The 22,187-nt window shown below is 36.9% G+C and overlaps 3 protein-coding genes and 1 long non-coding RNA gene across 4 annotated transcripts; all 4 read right to left on the bottom strand.

The window, feature by feature from the left end:
- Window positions 1-524: 524 nt before the first annotated feature.
- Window positions 525-1,312, bottom strand: LOC114529984. Its single transcript, XM_028551559.1, has 2 exons — window positions 1,262-1,312; window positions 525-852 (listed from the first exon to the last, which is right to left on the bottom strand). The coding sequence occupies exons 1-2, from the start codon at window positions 1,309-1,311 to the stop codon at window positions 555-557; spliced, it is 348 nt and encodes a 115-aa protein (XP_028407360.1). The 5' UTR covers window position 1,312; the 3' UTR covers window positions 525-554.
- A 6-nt stretch (window positions 1,313-1,318) lies between these two features.
- LOC114529982 lies at window positions 1,319-2,212 on the bottom strand. Its single transcript, XR_003687718.1, has 3 exons — window positions 2,190-2,212; window positions 1,565-1,747; window positions 1,319-1,341 (listed from the first exon to the last, which is right to left on the bottom strand). It is a non-coding gene; the product is annotated as an uncharacterized LOC114529982 (long non-coding RNA).
- Window positions 2,213-2,221: 9 nt separating this feature from the next.
- Window positions 2,222-5,955, bottom strand: LOC114529950. Its single transcript, XM_028551517.1, has 11 exons — window positions 5,923-5,955; window positions 5,761-5,810; window positions 4,784-4,847; window positions 4,412-4,449; window positions 3,990-4,047; window positions 3,741-3,784; window positions 3,443-3,603; window positions 3,209-3,306; window positions 2,982-3,029; window positions 2,351-2,565; window positions 2,222-2,228 (listed from the first exon to the last, which is right to left on the bottom strand). The coding sequence occupies exons 1-11, from the start codon at window positions 5,953-5,955 to the stop codon at window positions 2,222-2,224; spliced, it is 816 nt and encodes a 271-aa protein (XP_028407318.1).
- A 1,087-nt stretch (window positions 5,956-7,042) lies between these two features.
- LOC114529949 (deleted in malignant brain tumors 1 protein-like) lies at window positions 7,043-21,263 on the bottom strand. Its single transcript, XM_028551516.1, has 19 exons — window positions 21,041-21,263; window positions 20,388-20,714; window positions 19,815-20,141; window positions 19,141-19,467; window positions 18,571-18,897; window positions 17,302-17,628; window positions 16,624-16,950; window positions 15,906-16,141; window positions 15,387-15,545; window positions 14,693-14,787; window positions 13,511-14,108; window positions 13,069-13,190; window positions 11,832-12,103; window positions 10,990-11,056; window positions 10,330-10,754; window positions 8,672-9,010; window positions 7,997-8,326; window positions 7,523-7,849; window positions 7,043-7,398 (listed from the first exon to the last, which is right to left on the bottom strand). The coding sequence occupies exons 1-19, from the start codon at window positions 21,261-21,263 to the stop codon at window positions 7,043-7,045; spliced, it is 5,511 nt and encodes a 1,836-aa protein (XP_028407317.1).
- Window positions 21,264-22,187: the final 924 nt, after the last annotated feature.

Here is a 22,187-nt window from a genome sequence, read left to right as displayed (position 1 = left end):
CAATGTAAATGTCATATGATCAATATAACAATTGATCATATGACATTTACATTGACATTGATCATATGACATTTACAGTTCAATAAACCTATGTGGAAAAACGCAGTAACCGGGCTAGTTGCCTTCGCGAAGGGATCCGGATTAAATTTATGTCACGGGTGCGTGCATGAAATCAGACGGCTAGACTTTAGAAGGTTAGAAGTATAAGGATATTCTCATAAGCTTTCTCTCGAATGGCCATCTTTGAGTTTTTACAAAAACTCGTCGTAAAGCTACTAAATCGAACTTTTATAAAGCTGCCGCTGACCAGTCAACTTTGCGCCACCTTTAAAAAAAGCCAACTTTACGGAGCTACTAAATAAGACTCTCATTTTCGGCCATGTTCTTAAGAATATATATAACATTACAAAGAAAAATTAAGGCCTTTTTAAATTTTTCGATTTGCAAAGCAAAGCGGCCACATCGGCTTGTATGAAAACTAACCACTCCAACTCCGTTTTCGCGAACCTGGAGCCGTAAGCCTGGAGCTGAATATCCTGTCATCAGAATGGTAACTACTGGTCGCAATGGCTGGCCGGCTCATCGACAGTGATCGGCCATTCCTGGTAATTTTCTTCCATAGACGTCTCCAACAATTCCTGACTGTTTATCTGGGATTGGTTCGATGACTGGCCAACAGATGACTGGCCACTAATTGTTGGCGATTTGCTTCCAGCTGTTTGGTGAAGAGCCTGGAATGACGTTTGTTTGGCCATGGCCACGGCAGAGACGTCGTACGAACCACGACGTCTGTGGAAAATACGACGGAAAAAGGATGACAGTCGTTCAGTAAATGAACGCTTTACTCGCAACCTTAAAGAGAAAAAAACATAATTTCTATAATTGTTGCTGTAGACCCCTAATCCTGATGATTTGAAGAATATTGTCATGCTAATAGACACAGCAAAACAACTTTCACAACAACACAGCCTTGTTTCAAAGCGTAAACGATTAGACAGAATTTATACGGAATTCAATATCTCATAAAGCGTAAACGATTAGACAGAAATAACGTTGCAAAGACTTCGCAACCAGCAAAGGTGGATAGTAACAAACATCTAATGATCTAACAACTCAGTATTCAACATCAGTACATCAGTAAAGCAGGTTTACATCGTCGCTGCGACCACTGACCAGGAACCTAGGCATATTGTTGCACTATTTCGGGATCACACCGTCTCCGAAATACATATTGATATTAGTTGAAGGCGAAGTTACTCACCAGGAGTGCTTTGCAACTTTTTTTATACTTGGTCGGGCCGCTGGGTCCATGCTAAATTTTTCTCATTAGGTCTTGCAAATCTACAGATAAAAAATTCGAATAGAAAATCCTGGATGGCCTTGTCGTATATATGAGAAAAACGAAAAAACAACAAACAAGATTTAAATATTCTTAGCAACAACGGTTGGTGTGATTGATATGCATTCCAACTTCAAAAGGGAATTCGGAAATATATGTATGAATGCTGATCTCTATATTTTCCGGCTTTCTCTAACCTGTTATAATTTCATGAATTTAACTCACCTTCAGATAAATCATCCAGTTTTGGCGGTCCTGATATAACATCTGCAAATGTTGTGTAATCCGTAAAAGCTGGTTCGCCGTGCAACATTTCATATATCATGACTCCAATAGACCGCACAGCTTCCTTGCAAGGATCATACAATTCATGCAGAATGTATTCTGGAGGCATATTGTATGGAGTGCCTGAGGGAATAAAACATGTACAATGCAATTAACCAGTCTTTTTGAATGGAATAAAACTACTAAGCAATGACCGGAAAAGTTGAAATTTAAGAAAATGAGAAATATTACTGGGGTTGATAGTTTTACAACAGATTAAACCTGACTAAAATTAAAGCCAGTATTTTGAAACCTGAAAAAGTGAATTCTCACAGGTTCGATCAAGGATTTTTAACAATGTAGCTGATGAATTGCTACCTTGGAAGAGAAATTGGAAAGACAAATTTGTTTTATGATAACAAAATCTCACGCTAAAGGTGCATGGGAACGGAATTTGGTGATTAAAACTCAGACAACAGAGATAACAACCTCGTACCCAGGGTCTTTTTACCTCCGCTCCAAGGCCCACGCTGGTACGAGGTTGCAGAGGTAAATTATTCATGACATTCCAGGAAAGTTTACTCACCACAGAAAGCGTCAACTAGATTGCCAGGTTTATTATACCCTGCAAATCCAAAATCAAGCAACTTGATTTCGCCAGTATCAAAGTCATAAAGGATGTTCTCCAATTTCAGATCACGATGAACGATGTTCTTCTTGGACATCGCCAATACAACGTTGACCAACTTCTTCATGCATTGTTGAGTTTCATCCTCGGTGAAGAAACCTCCTACGTCCCACATGAGGCTTCGGAGATCTTTGCAATGAGTCGGTCTTTCGCAAATGATCACAAATTCCTCAGATGATAAAGACTGATAATGATAGAACTTGATGACATTTGGATAATCTTTCATCTTCTTCAGGAAATACACTTCACTTGGTACATCACCGAGGTCTTTATCCTGTTAAAGAACAATTGTAGGAGAATTCGATATCGTTGTTTAGCAAACGAATGACAATTGTTCGATAGGGTGTCCTAGTACAGTACCCGCTTCTATCCGCTGTTTCAAAAGTGGAGGTGCACAATGCGAAAATGATTACTTTTCTTCATGCTACACAAATCTTTGATACGATCAAAGAACCATTGCTGATTTCACGAAATTTTAGGTAACTTAATTTAATTTTGAAATTCAGACTGGAAATTAGATACCTCTTTGATTCAAAATGGTAATTCAACGTCGTCATGAGTGGAAACGGCTAACAAAATTAATCATTTAATATGTTTGCAACACTCAATTATCACGGACTGTATGCTATATCATCTCTTATGCCCAAAACTTCAACCTCGTGGAGTTTCTACGACCTTACTGTTACTCACCTTGCGATACTCACGAACCGTTTTATAATCTATAAATTTCAGGGCGACCTAAGAGAAGAAAAAAATTAACCACTTACATCGATGGTTTTCCTGAAAAATTCAACGGTATGGCTGACAACTAGTAAGATTTGGGCATTTTACTTCATCTCAGAAGCATGCAGAGCAATATGGCAAATAACGCCGAGGATTGTTTGTTTTTGGAAGGAGAGACATTTTGTAAGAATTACCGGTGTTTTTTTGGTTCCTTTTATGGCATAACCCTTGAAAACTCCACCAAATCCACCTTCGCCAATCAAGCCATTTTCGATATAGTAGTATGTCACACCTGAAAGTCAAAAGCAATTGCTTGTTAATAAAACTAAATAACAAAAGAAATATGTAAAGTAAAATGGATTTTAGAATAAAAAAACAAATGCTAAAAAAATAGGTTCGTGATTTCTATAACGTTAGAATCGACTTGCCTTTTGACTTGCAAACTTCAACAAGGTTTTCCCCATCGACAACTCTAGTGACGCGTGGCACATTTGAAGGTTGGAAAGGTTTGACTTGGCATTCTTTCATGATTTTCCACTTGATGAGTTTTTCTTTCAAAATGTTACGCTTTCTCTTCACGTCATAGATGCTTGGAATATAAATTGAAAAATTTTTTGTGTGTAATGGGAATATTTTAATAAATACAGCTGTTGTTAACTTGTTTGTTTACTTTACGGACTGCATGTAGCTACACCATCTTAAATTATCAATAAATACCGCGCCTACCATTCATTTGTGCTATCCGGAACTGCAGTTGAGCAAGATTGAAGCTATGAACATAAAGAATATCGTTATGGATTAGTGAGTTGACTTGTGCTTATTGTGTTTCTGTTTAATTGCATTAATATCAAAATATTATTGAACAAAAACTTGTTAGAATCAAAAGTACTGAAGTTTGCCGATCTTTCATTGCTATTTTTGAGATAAATTTAATCTTCAAAAAGAGTTTTGGATTGTAAGCTGCTCATTTCTTACCATTTGTTGAGACGACTGTGAGATTTGGAAGAGTTCACCGGCAGAATGTTGGCTTCCACTGTGTATTAATGAAAATGAAGAATATTTAGTCAAAGACTGAAAGATGAAGAATATCGCATTTAGAAATTGCTGCCATATCTTTTACTACCTAGCTAGATGTTTGTCGACGTATATAATAAAGGGTGACCACAAATATTGCGCTGAAGACAGGCGCAAACAGGGGCGTGTTCTAAATTTTGATGAAGGCTGGCGCACACTTCGCAAGTACAAGATTAAGTCAAAAATAATAATGAATACCCCCCCCCAACTTAGCAGTTTTCCGCGGCCCCTAAATAGCCCCACTAAATTCGCCTTGGAAAACGCATCATAAAACCTGCAACTAGCACTTTATAGACTGAAATTGTAGAGAAATAAAATCTTACCAATCCCAGGAATACTCCATGTCAAAGAAGCGTAAAAACTGAAATAGTAAATTTCAAATAAACACTACATCAGTTGTGTCATATTCAGCTGAACGAGCCATGTTAAGATAGCAGCTCAATACGAGAGAAGTGACTTCATCAATTTCAAAGCTTGATTAATTGAAGAGTTGAATTGACTTCTCAAACTCAAACCGCAAAGACGCGCCTTTGAAATAATAACATGTGTCATTTCAACATTTCATAACCATACTACTTCCTAGAATATTTATTCAGGGATTTTACAACATCAATTAGAGTAATTTCCTTTGTTTCGAACCATGAATTATATCAGGAAAAAATTAGAATACAACCTAAAATTAAAGAATTCTTTACCTCAGAATACTCCGAGATTTGAGACGCGTTTACGTAATCAAATGAACACTGGACACTACCAGCACTAAAAACGATATTTTGTATTAATGTAGGGGACTTGAAGTGGTAAAAGTCTGTAACCTCACCAAATAAAAGAACAGGTTTATATATTGAGAGGGTAAATCAATTACGTTTATTTAAGTCTTATATTACGTAATATATTAAGTTTTACTCAAGCATCCCAAATTCAAGCCAGGAATAGTCGAGAAAAAAGTTGTCAGGTATCGTTGCCTTGTTAGAATTCAAACCTACGCCTTTGCGATGCCGACATTACCATCGTAAATACACACTAACAACGCTCGCTCCTATGAGCTACCCGTGTTGCCCATCATTGCACCGGCATCATAAAGGAGAAGGTTTGATTTCTGCCGAAGGCCACTTCTAAGAGGCATCAGGGGCCGGTTGTTCGAAAGGCGTTTAGCTTAAACGGCGTATAAGTTCAAAATGAAAAACAAAATTATTCATTTACTGAACAACTGAGCTGAAATATTTCGATGTAATAGTTTAATTGTCGATGAAAGTACATATTTAATGCATAAATGTAGGTTCAATCATTTACAAGATGTATGAAAGTATTTTTAAACTTTGGCTCATCCACCGTTTAAGCTAAACGCCTTTCGAACAACCGCTCGCAGAAAGTTTGCTAAATTTTTTGTCTAGTACTGACACTAGAACAAATTCCACATAAACTTAACATTCCCCCCTTGCGTTGAAAGATGAGGGTAGCTAAATGAGTAAGAAGCGCTTGTATGGTTTGTCGTGACGCAAGGAATACCTTTTTATTATTATACTTTATAATAAAATATTACGTATTATTATCATCGTTATTTTTTCGTATCACAGATGAATAATATTTCCCCAAAATGAAGACAAACACGTGTCAATATAATAAAACATCCTTATGTTATAGCTAGACGCAATGTAAATAAAGATCATACCTCAGAGATCTCTCAAACGTTTCTTCTTCAAACGAAAATACTGATTCCTCCTGTGAAAATTAGAACGTTTATAAGCTTATTAAATTACTGCTTTAATTCCCGATTTCCAATTCAATCTTAAAATCACAGAACCGTCCACAAAAGAAAATAACTAATTCATACCTTATAGGAGATGCGAGAATCATTAGAATTCATATTCCTGGACAGAGGGGAAAGAAAAAATGCATGAATAATGTTAAAAAGTTTTAAACAAAAATTCCCTTAAAGATCGAAGCGCAGTCTTAAACATTTAGAGAGTGAGAAACACGCAGAACCCAACTCTAGGCCATTCATACGCCTAAATGTAAAAATATTACACATAAATTCTTATTACAAAGCCGTGAATTGACGTGGAGCGGGCGTTTGGATTTACGCGCGCGTTTTTATTAGCGCATGCATTTACTTTGTTCGTTGCGCTGAGCAGCCGTATTTTTAGTATATTTTGTTTTCCATTTCTCAAATCAAATCTCAAAACTTGTTTACGTTGTCACTTTCGACGGTGAACTAAATTCTCTTCCTTCCGAAACACAAACGGAACTGTGTAAACACTTTTCTCTGTTTATACTTTATAAATTAAGCCACTTAATAATACGCAAAATGAATTAAAACAAAAAATATATGTAAACCACAATTATTTTTACACTAAACAATAAAATCTTAAATATACTTACAATTTTCTCGATAATTTCAATGTAGAATATTGAACAACAATATGACAACGCTTTTGAAAACAATTTGCAACGAACTAACTTCGCGAAATGTGAACCTCTCGAAAAATTTCGACAAGTGAGCGGTCCTTTGTTGACGTAGATAATTAATACTTTTGCGCGCGCGAGTTTTGGTGAGCAAGCCAGACATTGAGTCAGCGTTCGCGAATACCTCGTAATATTGAAAATGTTATAATATAAATTACTACATACAATTATATGTTATGTGTAAGTACATATTTATGCTAAAGTAGGCAATCTGCAATCTTGTTGTAATGTTCAACGACTTCTTAGACCTCGTTTACTTTTGCTTTTTAGTGCGATTTTCGAAAGAGCTCTCAATAGAGAGTTCGAAAAGTGCCTATATAGCATACGTGACGAAATTTGTTTAAAAAGTTAGAGCTATAATATAGCTTATTTTTAAATGGATTTTTTAAATCAATAATCCAACGAAAGATAATAACCCCCCCCCGGTTGATTAGAATTAATGAATAGATAATTAGAATGAATGAGTGAATAATTAAAATGAATTAGCATTAGCCTTTGATTATATTTGGAATAGCTTTGTCTGTTGTATTACATTCCACTCCAGCGTCTTTTATATGATCACATTTGTGGATTCGCCATCCGCGATGAATAGATCTTGTTATTTTATTCAGTTCTTCTCCATCACAATCGATATCATCCAACCAAATACCTCCAGATCCAGGTGGCACCCTTTGAAGGGACCTGACGGCATCAGGATAACCAAGTTGACGAGATACTACCCTTGCATCTCTAAAATCCCATTTATTATCACAGATTGCTCCCCAGGTTCCATTGTAGAGTACTTCAACCCGACCGGTGCCATTTGCACTCGGTAGTCCTCGTAATCTTAGTGATACAGGCTCATCTAAAAAAACGTGAAAGAATGTGAAAAGATTTAATAAAGTTCATGCTAGTTTTACGTAGATCGAATCATGCAAAATGTACATCAACCATATCTTTTCCGTACGAAATTTACTATTATTTTATACCGGATGTGCGGCATTCAACTCCAGCATTTTCCAAATGTGAACAAGGATGAACCCACCAGCCTCGATGAGTACAGCTTGTTATATTCCGCTCTTCCCCTGTACAAAAGACGTTGATTAACCATATCTTCCCGGAACCAGAAGGAACTTCGCTTCTTTTAAGAGCCCTAACAGCATCTGGATAGCCAAGTTGACGACATACAACCCTTGCATGCCTGAAATCCCATCCATTATCACAGATTGCACCCCAGGTTCCATTGTAGAATACTTCAATACGGCCAGTACCTCTTGCACTCAGTGGGCCTCGGAACCTCAGCAAAACAGGTTTGTCTACAAGTACGAACAAGAGTCAGATGTTTGAGCATGGTTAGTGGTTCAAGGCTACCAATAGTTAAAAACAACGAGCTGTTTCCAACAATAGTAAATTCTGTATGAAGTACAGCTGTACAGTTGTGTCAAGTGAAGTACATACCTTACTTTCTGTTGTACTGCATTCAACTCCAGCGTCTTCATGTTGTAAGCAACCATGAAATCCCCACCCGCTGTGAGGAGAACTTGTTATGTTCTGTTCTGACCCAATGCAGTCCACCTCATTTAACCATGTTGGTCCAGAACCATGAGGAGTCTGGTGCCCTTGAAATGCACCAACGGCGTCGACATAGCCAAGTTGACGACACACAACTCTGGCATCTCTGAAATCCCATTCAAGATCACAGATTGTTCCCCATTGTCTACTGTGGAATTTTTCAACACGACCAGTACCAACGGCGCTTAATGGTCCTTGCAATCTTAGTGAAGCAAGACTACCTGCAAAAATTTAAAAACAACAATCAACGTCATGTTATTTTTACCGAATTTTCTTTTTCCAACAGTGAAATACGAGCCGCTAATACAACGTTAAACAATATCTTAATCTCAATCCTTTAAGGAATAGAAGTCCGCAGTTTGAAGCGAAGTTCAAAAGCTTATGATTGTTTTGAAATCAGTTTATTTACGAAAGAAATGTGTGTGCAGTCAACAATGACCAATTTGAAAACGGGAATGAAAACCAATTTTCACCCGGATCGTTTTTCGTTGGTGGAAATGACTACGACTAAATATACACCAGGATCAGGAGAACACCGAAACATGGATATAAATATAAATTTCTACCAATATTTTTGCCTGTGCTACATTCTACCCCAACATCTTTTGAATGATCGCAACCATGTCTCCCAGAGCCTGGATGAATACATCTTGCTATATTTTCTTCGTTTCCAATACAATCGACGTCTTCTAACCATACACGTCCAGAGCCAGACGGAATCTTCCAAATCTGAAGAAATCTGACAGCATCTGGATAACCAAGTTGACGACATACAACCCTAGCGTCCCTCATATCCCATCCCTTTTCCCAGATTGTTCCGCATTGTCTATCGTAGAGTACTTCAACACGACCTGTACCTTTTTCACTTTTTGATCCTTGTAACCTTATTGTGACCGGCTTACTTGCTAGGAATAACAGGAATATGTGGTCTGGTTGTAAATAGAAAGTTTTGTAGAAGCAGAAAATATTAACTCGATTATGTAAGTGAAAGCAGCTTGTATACTAGATAAGCCTGGTTTCCATGCAGTAGTAATTGTCGCGAACACAACAAGATGGCTGATTCATATGAGTTCCAATGAAGAAAAAAAAGGGCGCCTGTATTTACTTAATTTATCGATATCAAGGTGATGAGTGATTTACCACAAATGCAAATTTTGTATACCCAGGACTTGACTGGATGCGACGCTTGGCGATTGAAGAGCGTATGTGGCGGTATTTATCTTTGTCAAAGTTTTGTCTCCCAAGAGTTGTGGTGCACCACTCCAAATCTTTGGCGAATTTTCCGATTCGAGATTTGATTTCACTCGCATGATACGGCAATTCCTCCAAGAGGAATGCATGTAAATTTAATACATGTAAATTCTGGTTGATTTTAATAATATCGCTGAACTTCAGTCTATTCTTTTTAAAGTACGACGTGCTTCTGAATGTCGAACAAGATTTAGCCGGTTCTCAACACTTCTATATTTTTAAAACACAGTGTGTTGTCTGAATATCAAACAACATTTAGGTTCGCAAGGCTTCTAAATCAATGAGTATAAACTGCAGTGTTTATATTCACAAGCTTTATATTCAAGACTTGGACGTGCGGCACGCCGGAGTTAACGCCAGAGCAGGCGTCTTGTTTAATATTAGATTTTTAGCCAATTGCTGCTTTTAATATACCCGAAGTAAGCACCTATCGCGAAACCAAAAAAGTGGGTAATTTAAACTAGATTTATCGAATAAAATCTTTTTTGGCGAAGAAATATTGATAGTTTTAGAATGGTGGCGCCTGACAATTTTGTCCTGCTTTTCTATTATGGTGGTGTTCATTGACTCTGAAAACAATGAATTTTTAAAGGAATGAATAATGATAATAACTAAAATTTTCATAGCATGACTACAACCCGATTATAGTGGCTGCTCCACTGAATATACAGGATATCAAAACTTACAACAGGTAAATTTCTTTCTTACGTTTTTTCAACCGCGTACCCAGGACCTTCTCGTAGTGAGGGAGTAGAAGGGCCTAAAAAGGCTGCCCACATTTGCCCAAGTGACTCCTATTTTTTGCGGAATTCGGTGAATCCAAATACTCGTATCTGAATACTGCAAAAAGCTCGTCGCGTGGGCTGCCATCTTCATGGCTTTTTCCTCCCCATACGATAAGGGCCTAGGTACGAGGTTAACGTTTTTTATGACGTTTTACAAGAAAATGGTTACACGTTTGCAACAGTGTTACGTGTAGGAGGCATGAGAGAACTCTCCTCTTTCAGCTGCTTCCGTCGAGGATCGCGACGTTGGACTTGTGTCTTTTTCCCAGCAAACTTTCGAAGTTGTTGTCTTGTACCAGTGGGTAAAATAACAAAGAAAATAAACACAAACAGTCCTTGAAGTGAGTTGAAAATGGCAAATAAATACTGAAATACGACTTTAGCATCATCAATCGCAAGGATGCCAAAAACCCAGGTCAAGCCAAGGAGAAACATAATCGCAATTCCTTGTTTGGCTTGCTGAAAACCCGATCGTTTGCAACTAGATGTAACTCTCGTACCGGAAGTGAGCAATGACCGAATGATAAAGCAAAAGGCAACGATATTACCAGTGAAGATCACAACAGCTGGAGCGAGAAATGCCACAATGAATGGCAAGCCTTGTAGTCGACAACTAAAAGAATAAACAATTCCCATATAACCTTTCCATTATGTTCTTCCTATGATTGATAAGTTTGAATTGGATGAAGAAGCTCCGTTATACTGAATATTGTCAGTGGCCGCGGAAGATCGATGAATTATCGGCTAGCATTCATATAATATTTATTCCTGTTAACAGACCGTAACGAAGAGAAAACTTAATATGATTATGACAACATATATTAATGAGAATACTCAATTCTACTTACTAATTATTGTCGCCATATTCATCCATGGCAACCACCATTGTAATTGCTACTATTATACCAGGAGTTCCTAAAATGTACTAGGCATTATTAGGAATATTTAAGACAAATAATACATATTATATAACAGTTTAAAATGCAAAAAATATCATAGGCAAATCGTCTTACAGAAGACTTTACTCAGTCTTTGCATTATTGCAAAATAATTGCTGTAAACTAAACTTTTTATGTTCATTGAGACAACGTTTTATTAAAATTTTGAAACGTTTTGTAAGTTATTTACAAAGTCACATCATGTTATTTATATCTTTCAAATAACATGTATATAACGTGTGTTCTGACTTGTCGAAGTCCATGTTTGGATCAGGCCATACAAACACAGAAATTGATTTCCTTATTGAAATCAAAAATAGAACACTACCTTGATGTTGCTATTTTATAAAACAATCACTTAATGATTTCCCGCGTTTGGACGGCCTGATCCAAACACTTGGCAATGTTGCCTGAGTTAGGAAAAGCTCGCAATATCACTCGCCTTCGGCTGTTGTTTCGCGCGCTTTTCTTACAACTCTCGCAACATTCCTGCGTGTTTTGATCAGGGACATGTCGCAGCACTCGAAGGCTTTCGTCCAATTGGATAATAATTTTCTATGCTTTTTAAAGAACGAAGCTATGCTATTGGTTGAAACAGAAACTGTATTGTAATGTTCAGCCTATGAAAATCATTCTTGCAAGGAGCTGCGACACTACTCTTTGATCAAGCCATCCAAACACGGAAACCACTACGTAACTGTTTAATACAAGCTCTTCCATTTCCTCGTTATAATATATTTACTAAGACGTACCCCAGGCAAATAAACAGCACTTCAGCATGAACTTGAATTGAGACGAATAAGAAAATACTTTAACAAAAGCCAGATACATATTAAACCCTTCCACAGCCATCCACAAAAACGCTGCTAACAAGAAGTAATGCAAGGCGACTGCCGCTGCTCGACAGCCGAACACCGGCAATGTTTTTGGCAACTCGGCAGAAACCAGGAAAACAATCAGCATTAATGCCAACGCGATGCAGAAGTTTAACAAAATCTGGCTTGGAATTTTCGTTCGGAGTTCTCTAAACAGGGGAAGTGAAAGTTTTATTAATTTAAAGAGTATTAGTTGTCTTTATTCAGTGTCTTATTTGAATTAGCTTTTAGAATTATGATGAAGTTCCATATCAGATTTTCGTATCGTGCTTTATTTATGAAATATTTCACTAAAATTAGCTAACTGTCCGCCATCTTGGATTATCACGGATATGCATTATACGTCACATGTGGGATCACGTCATCAACATTTTTATACATAGTTTGGAATATACTAAATAAAAGTAAAATACAAGTTATACAACTCATTAACCATGTTATTGTACAGGGGCCGGTTGTTCGAAAGGTGTTTAGCTTAAACGGTGGATAAGTTCAAAATGGAAAACCAAATTATCTATTTATTGAACAACTGAGCTGAAATATTTCGATGTAAATAGTTTAATTGTCAATGAAAGTGCATATTAAATGCATAAGATGCAGGTTCAGTCATTCGCAAGATCTATGAGAGTATTTTTAAACTTTGGCTTATCCCCAGGTTTATGCAAAAAATGGTTCCTTTCTCGTCACGTGTCTATTGTATTTTAGCCAAACGTACCAATGGCATTCTTTTAAAAGACTGCCATTGGTTTATCTGTGCAAAATACAATAGATATGTGATGAGAAAGCGACAATTTTTGGCATAAATCTACCTCAACTAGGCTTGAAAGTAAACTTGAAAAAGATCCCATAGACCAAGTCTGCATACTTATTCTATTCGCTAGAAGTAATTCTAAGCCAGCTTGTGACGTAATCAAAACTGTAGTTAATGAGGCTAGAAAGTAATCCAAGATGGCGGACAGTTAGTCACAATATGACAAAATTAATGTGAAATAGAACTTTATCATAATTTTTAAACCTACTTCAAAGAAGACATTAATGCCCATACCTTGTAATGATCAAAAGGAAAGATTGTGTGAAGCGACAATTCTTAATGGCAAGTAATAGTTTACATTACCTCAATATTGTAATCGTAATAATTGTCAAGATGAGACCAAGCAATGAAAGCGCGCAACCAATAGTACTGATTACACTAAGTATTCTGTCATGCGTCGTAGCCTCTGCAGGTGGGCTGATGTCCTAAAATGTAGAAAAATCAAAATATTCAGTTCAATATTTACAGGAACTCTGATAAAGAAATAATTCAATGCCTTTTCTCACTCACTTCATGCACTCACAACTGATTACCGATTATTGGTTACGTTATATCTCTTTAAAAACTAATTTTATTACTTACTTCATATTGAAGGTTTTATTATCTTCCTGTCTCGTTCCAAAAAATTTTTCTATTCATTTCGCAAATGCAGGGATCGAAAAAATTCTAAACGCTCTAAACTCTAATACGTTTTTTTTGGAGCAATCGCTCCTTTTTTCATATCTTGCACATTGTGACGACTTACCATCAGCATCGCAAAGTTGGTAAAATGGTTACAGTTACAAAGTACTCTGCCATCTTTAAGGGCTCTTTCAAACCAACAACCTTCTTGTGACCAATCCTGAAGACTGAATTCCCAGTAAGAACACAAAGTACTGTTCATGTCCCCGGGAGAAATGCTCTGAAAAGCGATTTTCACAGGTACCTTTAAATTTACAACTGATACGTCCTTAATATCCACAGAAATTACGAAACTATTCAAACGGTTCAAGGTGTTTCCATCCGTAGTGAAGAAGTTTGTTTCTTTATAAAAGATAAAAATGAATGTGCAGTTTCCTGAACAGTTTGCGACAGCTATTTCGTCGAATATCGTTCGTGGAATAATTAGCGAGGTTGATAAATAACTTGGAAGACTGGCGTTGGATTCGACTGAAATGCTGTTTTCTCCAAAAGACTTTACTTCACGTTTCCAATTAATCCCAGTCCCAGAAAACGTTATCCCGCTAAAGTTTTGTTGTTGTATAGCTTGGAGATTAAGAGCGTAATTCTTTTTGACTTTTTCAAACGTGCCGTTCGGATGAAGGACTAAATTATGAGCAAATTCATTCAAAGCTCGGACGATCCTGCAATCCCAGAAAAAATTAACATAGAAAATTAGAAATGTGCCATTTTATTTCTCTTCAAAACCGAAAGGGCAAGAATTTCGCGCGATAAAATAAATTAATGTCATCTTTTAGTCGAAGAATTCACCCATGATGTTATCTATCTGCAGTTGCACAATTCAACTTTCAGTAAAGGAACATTGTCCCTGCTTGCCACATTTTTACAAAAAAATAAAGAAAAAATGTGTTTAAATCTGTTTCCACACATTGGCTATAAACATCTCCAAACGGATTCGTTTCTTTTTGCGGTCATTCTTTCAAAATGGCGTCTGTAAATTTTAGTGCATGTGAATCTAATTTTTGACGCCAAATTAGTGCAGAGAAGACCAAATTCACCAAAAAGACACTGCAAAAAGTGAGAAAAATGCAAGGAAAAAGTTTGAAGTGCATCTGAAGTCTTGGAATTGACGACCTTCAGCAACGAAAAGTTTGAAATTTGAATATAACTATATGAGGTGATGGACAAATTCACGGATTCACGCTTCGGAAGATTCTTCAAGGTAAATAAGACAAGAAATATTCCTGCAAAATATTGATATATCTACCTGGAAGAGGAATTGTGTTGCCGTTCACTTTGGATAATATCTTCACCTTTATTACTTAGGACATTGTCTACCGTCGTAAGGAAATCTTCAGAAATCTATAAGATATATGCAAAATCCAATACAATTCGACATATGCGTATTAAAAAGAGCATATCCCAAGACGAAAATCTTATAGTTACTCCATAGGTCTGTTCACACGGTCCACTTTGTTTGATCCAATTCACTTTGATGGGTGTCAAATGGCCTGTTGACTTGCAATGAATATGATCAGCAAATTCACTGAAGCCAATTCAGTATTGCTTTATTGATAATACAGTACATCCCATGCATACGTCAGAAGTGATTTGATCCAACAAAATTGGGTCGTGCGAACAGACCTTAAGGATTAAACTTATACGAAAAGGGAACAATTATGACTACTAAACTTCGAATATATAACTTTCTAATTCCTATCCTCTCATCCCAACTTATTTAAAGATAGCCCGTCGCACACTGGAGCTATCAGCTGAGCTAAACGTCACTCGTGACGGTTGGCATAAGCAGGTTCCTCTAGTCTGCGGTGGCGATTTGAGCCCTTTCCGGCACGCGTGCCATCTGCGCCAGATATTCAACATGTTCAAGTTGTTATTTGAAGTTTGTTTCGTTTTACTTTTTATCAAATTGCCGGTTGGTAAAGAAATATGAAGTAACAAACCTCGTTAGATTTCTGTTTGACTGCGACAATTTTCTGTAATGTTTTTGCGATATTGTTAATTTCTCCAGCTTGAGAAGTTCGAATCTTCTCGGGATCAACAACAGACAATTCCTTCAGTTCCTCGGTGGCAGTAACCACGTTTCTGGTATTAATATCTTTCTAAACATAAATTCCAGCATTCAATGACTCAGGAGTCGATGTTTCTAATCTAATTGCGCGCAGTCATTTGAAATGAATAATGAATGAGCACAAGACAGGCACTTAGGGGAAAGATAAAGAGTATATACGTCGTTATAATTTGGCATCCTTTTGCCTGTAAGAAAAGTTACAAGAAATATTTTACAACGAATTTATCCAAAAAAGAAAATTACTATGGAGAATTAAACTTCGACTGGCATATCATATCTTAGACTAAATATCGGAAGAAAAATATCATGGAGTTTAGATTCTTTTCATATTTACAGCATTAATATTACTAATCGCTCGTAAATCCACGTTGTTTTGCAGACGTTTAACTACCTGTGACAATTGAAAAAGATCTTTGCTTCGTTTGTTTTGAAATTTGCAACTACTTGCCACAATCCCACTCCAGATGCTTCCACTTATGGTTCGGTTTGAATACAAACATTCACGACTAGCGGTGGACTTGTCGTTGTAAGGACAAGGAAGTGTTGCACTTTTTCCGATTGGTGTTTCAGGCCATTTGAAAATGCCAAATGCTTCGCGTGTGCCGACTATGTCGCTAGCACAAGGACCTTTAAAAAGACAAAGTGGGGAAAACTGTATCAAAACAGTCATACAATATTACAGTATAAAATATAATTTACTCACTCGCAATGTGTTCTATAGAAAATCTGAAGTTATATACCGGAAGCAATAACTGTTTTCAAATACTGTGAACCAAGGCATGAACAAAAAACTCTCTTTGTACTCTCCATTGATTGTTGCGATTTCCTTGACTACATGTATTTTAACCACACCGTATTCTTATGATCACGTTATTTGTTTAAGTTGCTTTACGGTATCTCTGTCTGCAGAATTTTTTCATTAGATCATGTGAAAGCAATGATATTATCATACTTTTGGGGTCAAACTGGTTTAATGTCATGAAATGTGAAATCAAACAGTACAGTCGTAAAATTGTAAAACAATCAAGAGATTTTAGACCGATATTTAAGACGTTTTGCTAAAACACCTGTAATAACGAAGTGAAATTATCAGCACACGCATGCTATACCTGTGTTAGTGCATTCTATTCCAACGTCTTGCGAATGCACGCAACTATGGTTTCCCCATCCATTGTGAGAACAACTTGTTATATTTCGCTCTCTTCCATTGCAAGCAACGTCATCCAACCATATACGCTCAGAACCAGGAAGAGCCTGCCTCCAATGAAAATGTCTGACGGCATATTGATAACCCAGTTGACGACATACAACTGTAGTATCTCTCATATCCCATTCATTATTACAGATCGTTCCCCATTGACCATTGTAGAATACTTCAACACGACCAGTACCTTTTGCGCTCTTTGGTCCTTGTAACCTAACTGAAGCAGGGTTACCTGAAAGAAAGTAAAATCTATAAAGGTATATTTGTCGGATATAGCAGTTTTTACGATAAGTAAACATTATATAGAAACTTTCTCCGGCACACTATTTTGAAAACAAAGTAAATTATAGCATTCAAGGATATCTACATGGGTGTATGAGGCAAAATATATAATAGTTATAAATTTATACAACAGCGTAAAACGATTATGTATATTGTATTGTAGCCGAGTAAACGCAGATAAAAATGGGTATACTAGCACAATTTTTTTCTCGTACCGCGAGTGCAATTAAGTCGACTGTAGCATAAACTTAGCTGTTGTAATAAATCTATAGCTTGAAACAGACATATTTCCTAACTTCACCTGTTTTACCACATTCTACTCCAGCATCTTTCGAATGATCGCAATTATTCATTCCCCATTCGGGATGAGAACAACTCGATATATTCTGTTCTTTTCCTGTACATTTGACGTCAGCTAACCATATATGTCCAGAACCTGATGGAACCTGCCCCCCTTGAAGAAATCTGACGGCATCTGGATAACCAAGTTGACGACATACAACTTTAGCATCTCTAAAATCCCATCCATCGTCACAGATTGTTCCCCATAGTCCATTGTAAAACACTTCTACTCGACCAGTACCATTTTTACTTGAAGGCCCTTGTAATCTCACCGACACATTTGAAGCTGTAAAAAGGGAAAAACCATTCGAGTACGCAGATATAATGATAGAAATTAAAATAGGTATAAAAACATTTCATGACCAACTAAACGTCATTGCATGGCAGTTCAAGCCGATGGAAAAAAATGCAAATGCTTCCAACGATTTGAAATGTCCAAAGTGGGGAAAACTGTATCAAAATAGACATGCATACAATATTACAGTATAAGATATTATATCTTCAGTGGCGTAGCCAGCCTGACGATTTTTTCCGCTGTGTAAATTTCGTGTTATTATAATTATCATTTCTTTGTAGAAATTCATTGTTTTCACAGTCAATAAACACCAAAATATTAGCAAAGCGGGAAAAATCGTCAGGCTGGCTATGTCACTGCATATCTTATCCACTCGCAATGTATTCTATAATTATAAGCTGTTGCATAGAAAATCCTAAACGATGTTACCGGGAGCAAAAACTCTTTTCAAATTATGTGAACCAAGGCATAAACGACAAAATCTGTTTGTCGTATCCGTACTTTTTATATACGAGCCAGGTCAATATTTAACAAGAACATTGTCAGCTATACGGGATGTCGTCTCTGAGAAACAGTCACTTCAAATTCAAATCAGCAGCTACAAATAATTGTGTTTACTTGATTGTTGTGATTTCCTTGACCCCATGCATTTACACTATACACCGGATTCTTATGATTACGATATCTGTTCAAGTTGTTTTACGGTATCTCGTTCCGCAGAAATATTTCATTTGATCATGTGAAAGCAGTCATATCATCATACTTATAGGGTCAAACTCGCTTGATGTCATGAAATGTGAAATCAAAATGTATAGTCGTAAAATTGTAAAACAGGCAAGAGATTTTAGACCGATATTAAAGACGTTTTACTAAAACACCTATAATAACGAAATTATTACAAAAAGTGAAATTATCAGCACACACATGCTATACCTGTGTTAGTGCATTCTACTGCAACGTCTTGCGAATGCACGCAACTATGGTTTCCCCATCCATTGTGAGAGCAACTTGTTATATTTCGCTCTTTTCCATTGCAAGCAACGTCGTCCAACCATATACGCTCAGAACCAGGAAGAGCCTGCCTCGAATGAAAATGTCTGACGGCATATTGATAACCCAGTTGACGACATACAACTGTAGTATCTCTCATGTCCCATTCATTACCACAGATCGTTCCCCATTGACCATTGTAAAACACTTCAACACGACCAGTACCTTTTGCACTATTTGGTCCTTGTAACCTAACTGAAACAGGGTTACCTGAAAGGACGTAAAATATATAAAGGTATATTTGGCGGATATAGCAGCTTTTACGATAAATAAGCGATAATATTTTTCTGGTACCGAGTGCTAGTAAATTGACTGTATAGCATAAAATTAGCCTGGACGGGGTATTTGGAACGGAAAAACATTTGAAGTATATATTATTACTAAAAACATCGAAGTTTCAGTTGGTGATTGGCAATAAATCGATAGCGGAAAACAGATATTTCGTAACTTCACCTGTTTTACTACATTCTACTCCAGCATCTTTCGAATGATCGCAATTATTGATTCCCCATTCGGAACGAGAACATCTTGATATATTCTCTTCTTTTCCTGTACATCTGACGTCAGCTAACCATATTTGTCCAGAACCTGATGGAACCTGCCCCCCTTGAAGAGATCTGACGGCGTCTGGATAACCAAGTTGACGACATACAACCTTAGCGTCTCTAAAATCCCATCCATCATCACAGATTGTTCCCCATAGTCCATTGTAAAATACTTCTACTCGACCAGTACCATTTTCACTTGAAGGCCCTTGTAATCTCACCGACACATTTGAAGCTTTAAAAAGGGAAAAACCATTCGAGTACGCAGGTATAATGATAGAAATTAAAATAGGTATAAAAACGTTTCATGACCAACTAAACGTCATTGGCAGTTCAAGCCGATGGAAAAAAATGCAAATGCCTCCAACGATTTAAAATGCCCAACGTGGGGAAAGCAGTCATATTATCATACTTTTCGGGTCAAACTCGCATGATGTCATGAAATGTGAAATCAAACAGTACAGCCGTAGAATTGTAAAACAGTCAAGAGATTTTAGACCGATATTAAAGACGTTTTGCTAAAACACCTATAATAACGAAATTATTACAAAAAGTGAAATTATCAGCACACGCATGCTCTACCTGTGTTAGTGCATTCAATTCCAACGTCTTGCGAATGCACGCAACTATGGTTTCCCCATCCATTGTGAGAGCAACTTGTTATATTTCGCTCTCTTCCATTGCAAGCAACGTCGTCCAACCATATACGCTCAGAACCAGGAAGAGCCTGCCTCCAATGAAAATGTCTGATGGCATATTTATAACCCAGTTGACGACATACAACTGTAGTATCTCTCATATCCCATTCATTATTACAGATCGTTCCCCATTGACCATTGTAGAATACTTCAACACGACCAGTACCTTTTGCACTATTTGGTCCTTGTAACCTAACTGAAACATGTTTACCTGAAAGAACGTGAAATATATAAAGTATATAATAATTTGTCGGATATGGCAGTTTAGTTACGATAAATAAACGATAATATTTTTCTCGTACCGAGTGCCAGTAAATTGACTGTAGCATAAACTTAGCATGGGCGAGGTATTTGGCATGGAAAAACATTTGACGTATATATTATTAAAAAACATCGAAGTTTCAGTTGGTGATTGGCAATAAATCGGTAGCGGAAAACAGATATTTCGTAACTTCACCTGTTTTACTACATTCAACTCCAGCATCTTTCGAATGTCCGCAATTATTGATTCCCCATTCGGAATGAGAACATCTTGATATATTCTCTTCTTTTCCTTTACAACGGACGTCAGCTAACCATATTTGTCCAGAACCTAATGGAACCTGCCCCCCTTGAAGAGATCTGACGGCATCTTGATAACCAAGTTGACGACATACAACGTTAGCGTCTCTAAAATCCCATCCATCGTCACAGATTGTTCCCCATAGTCCATTGTAAAATACTTCTACTCGACCAGTACCATTTTCACTTGAAGGCCCTTGTAATCTCACCGACACACTTGAAGCTGTAAAATAGGAAAAACCATTAGAGTACGCATATATATTGATAGAAATTAAAATAGATAATAAAGCGTTTCATGACCAACTAAACGTCATTAGCAGTTGAAATCGATGGAAAAAAATGCAAATGCTTCGAACGATTTAAGAGCGTTGAAATTTTTGTTGAAGATGAGCAATGAGTAGAAAATAAGAAAAATAGGAAAATAAGCGATGCAAAGATTATGAGTCATGGCTTCCAATATTGTGTGCTCCATTTTTGTGTTTTCCTATATATTCAAGGAAAATTATTTTTATTAAGGATTGATGCTAAGGTATTTTTTGGAAACTTCACCTGTTTTACTACATTCAACTCCAGCATCTTCCGAATGAGTGCAATAATTAATTCCCCATCCGAGATGTGAGCATCTTGATATAACCTTTTCTTTTCCTGTACAACCGACGTCATCTAACCATATTTGTCCAGAACCTGATGGAACCTGCCCACCTCGAAGTGATCTGATTGCATCGATAACAAGTTGACGACATACAACCCTAGCGTCTCTAAATCCATCCATCATCACAGATTGCTCCCATAGTCATTGTAAAATACTCTACTCGCGGTACCATTTTTACTTGGAAGGCCCTGTTCGCACGGACACATTTATAGCTGTAAAAATGCAAAAACTACTTGAATACGCAGTCAATGAGAGAAAATATAGGTACAAGAGAAGGTTTGAGTGACTTTCGTATAAAATAGCATAAACATAAGACATTAAACACTCCGCCTGATATATATGAAAAAAAATATTTTGATCCCCTCAAAGTTTGGCCACAGAATAACAAACATGCATCACGTAGACCGTTAATTTCGGCGTTCTTGAAGTCGAATAATACGATACTAGTCACCATCTTGAGTAGGGCGAATAGTTTTTTTACAAAAAGCCTTTATATGAAAGAGAACACGCAGGGGATAGCAGTTAACTTATAATTTTAAATATAACTTTCATGTTCGCGAAGTCCAGCGAAATTTGGAATAAATTGAAAAGCATTTGAGGCAAGACTACAAACAAGAACAGAATCAAGACTATCAAGAGCTTAATGATTGTTCTATATGGCCAAAGCTCAAGCCACAAATGCAGGATTTGAATATTAATGAAATGTTTTAAGAATGAAATTAAAGAAAACTTGGTAGTTTTTTGGGGGCATAGCCAGTGTTATCAGTTGCGGTATGAATGCATGAGACTGTTGCTTGAGAACTTTCACATGTCACTTGTCAGCGCTCTCAATTTAAACCGGCGAAATTGGACTTGGACTACTAATAGACACTTTAGGCATTCATTTGTGCAATTAATGATTGCATATTTTAATTTGCCCAGCCAATCAGCGCTATACTATAGCTACAACGAAGCCTCAATGTATGTGGAATATGAAAACAAAAATGCATGATTCTTCCGACGGTTCAACAAACACTAAATTTTCATTTAAAAATGGGCCGTGAA

This window comes from Dendronephthya gigantea, unplaced genomic scaffold (assembly GCF_004324835.1).
Source record: "Dendronephthya gigantea isolate DGI-Jeju-01 unplaced genomic scaffold, DenGig_1.0 000058F, whole genome shotgun sequence".
In the NCBI taxonomy this organism is placed as follows: domain Eukaryota; kingdom Metazoa; phylum Cnidaria; class Anthozoa; order Malacalcyonacea; family Nephtheidae; genus Dendronephthya; species Dendronephthya gigantea.
Note: the sequence above shows the minus strand (reverse complement) of the source record. Positions and strands in the feature narration are given on the sequence as shown.

What these genes read in the sequence shown, in the direction of transcription:
- LOC114529984 (XM_028551559.1), bottom strand. Translation starts at nt 1,311, where the DNA reads ATGGACCCAGCGGCCCGACCAAGTATAAAAAAAGTTGCAAAGCACTCC. An exon ending in AAAGTTGCAAAGCACTCCTG is followed by an intron (nt 853 to 1,261) that starts GTGAGTAACTTC and finishes TTTCTCTTTAAG; the next exon opens with GTTGCGAGTAAAGCGTTCAT.
- LOC114529950 (XM_028551517.1), bottom strand. Translation starts at nt 5,955, where the DNA reads ATGAATTCTAATGATTCTCGCATCTCCTATAAG. An exon ending in ATGGAGTATTCCTGGGATTG is followed by an intron (nt 4,048 to 4,411) that starts GTAAGATTTTAT and finishes ATTAATACACAG; the next exon opens with TGGAAGCCAACATTCTGCCG. An exon ending in CCGGATAGCACAAATGAATG is followed by an intron (nt 3,604 to 3,740) that starts GTAGGCGCGGTA and finishes TTATATTCCAAG; the next exon opens with CATCTATGACGTGAAGAGAA.
- LOC114529949 (XM_028551516.1), bottom strand. Translation starts at nt 21,263, where the DNA reads ATGGATGGATTTAGAGACGCTAGGGTTGTATGTCGTCAACTTGTTATC. An exon ending in GTGCTGTTTATTTGCCTGGG is followed by an intron (nt 11,057 to 11,831) that starts GTACGTCTTAGT and finishes AGTACATTTTAG; the next exon opens with GAACTCCTGGTATAATAGTA. An exon ending in TAGCACAGGCAAAAATATTG is followed by an intron (nt 8,327 to 8,671) that starts GTAGAAATTTAT and finishes AAATTTTTGCAG; the next exon opens with GTAGTCTTGCTTCACTAAGA.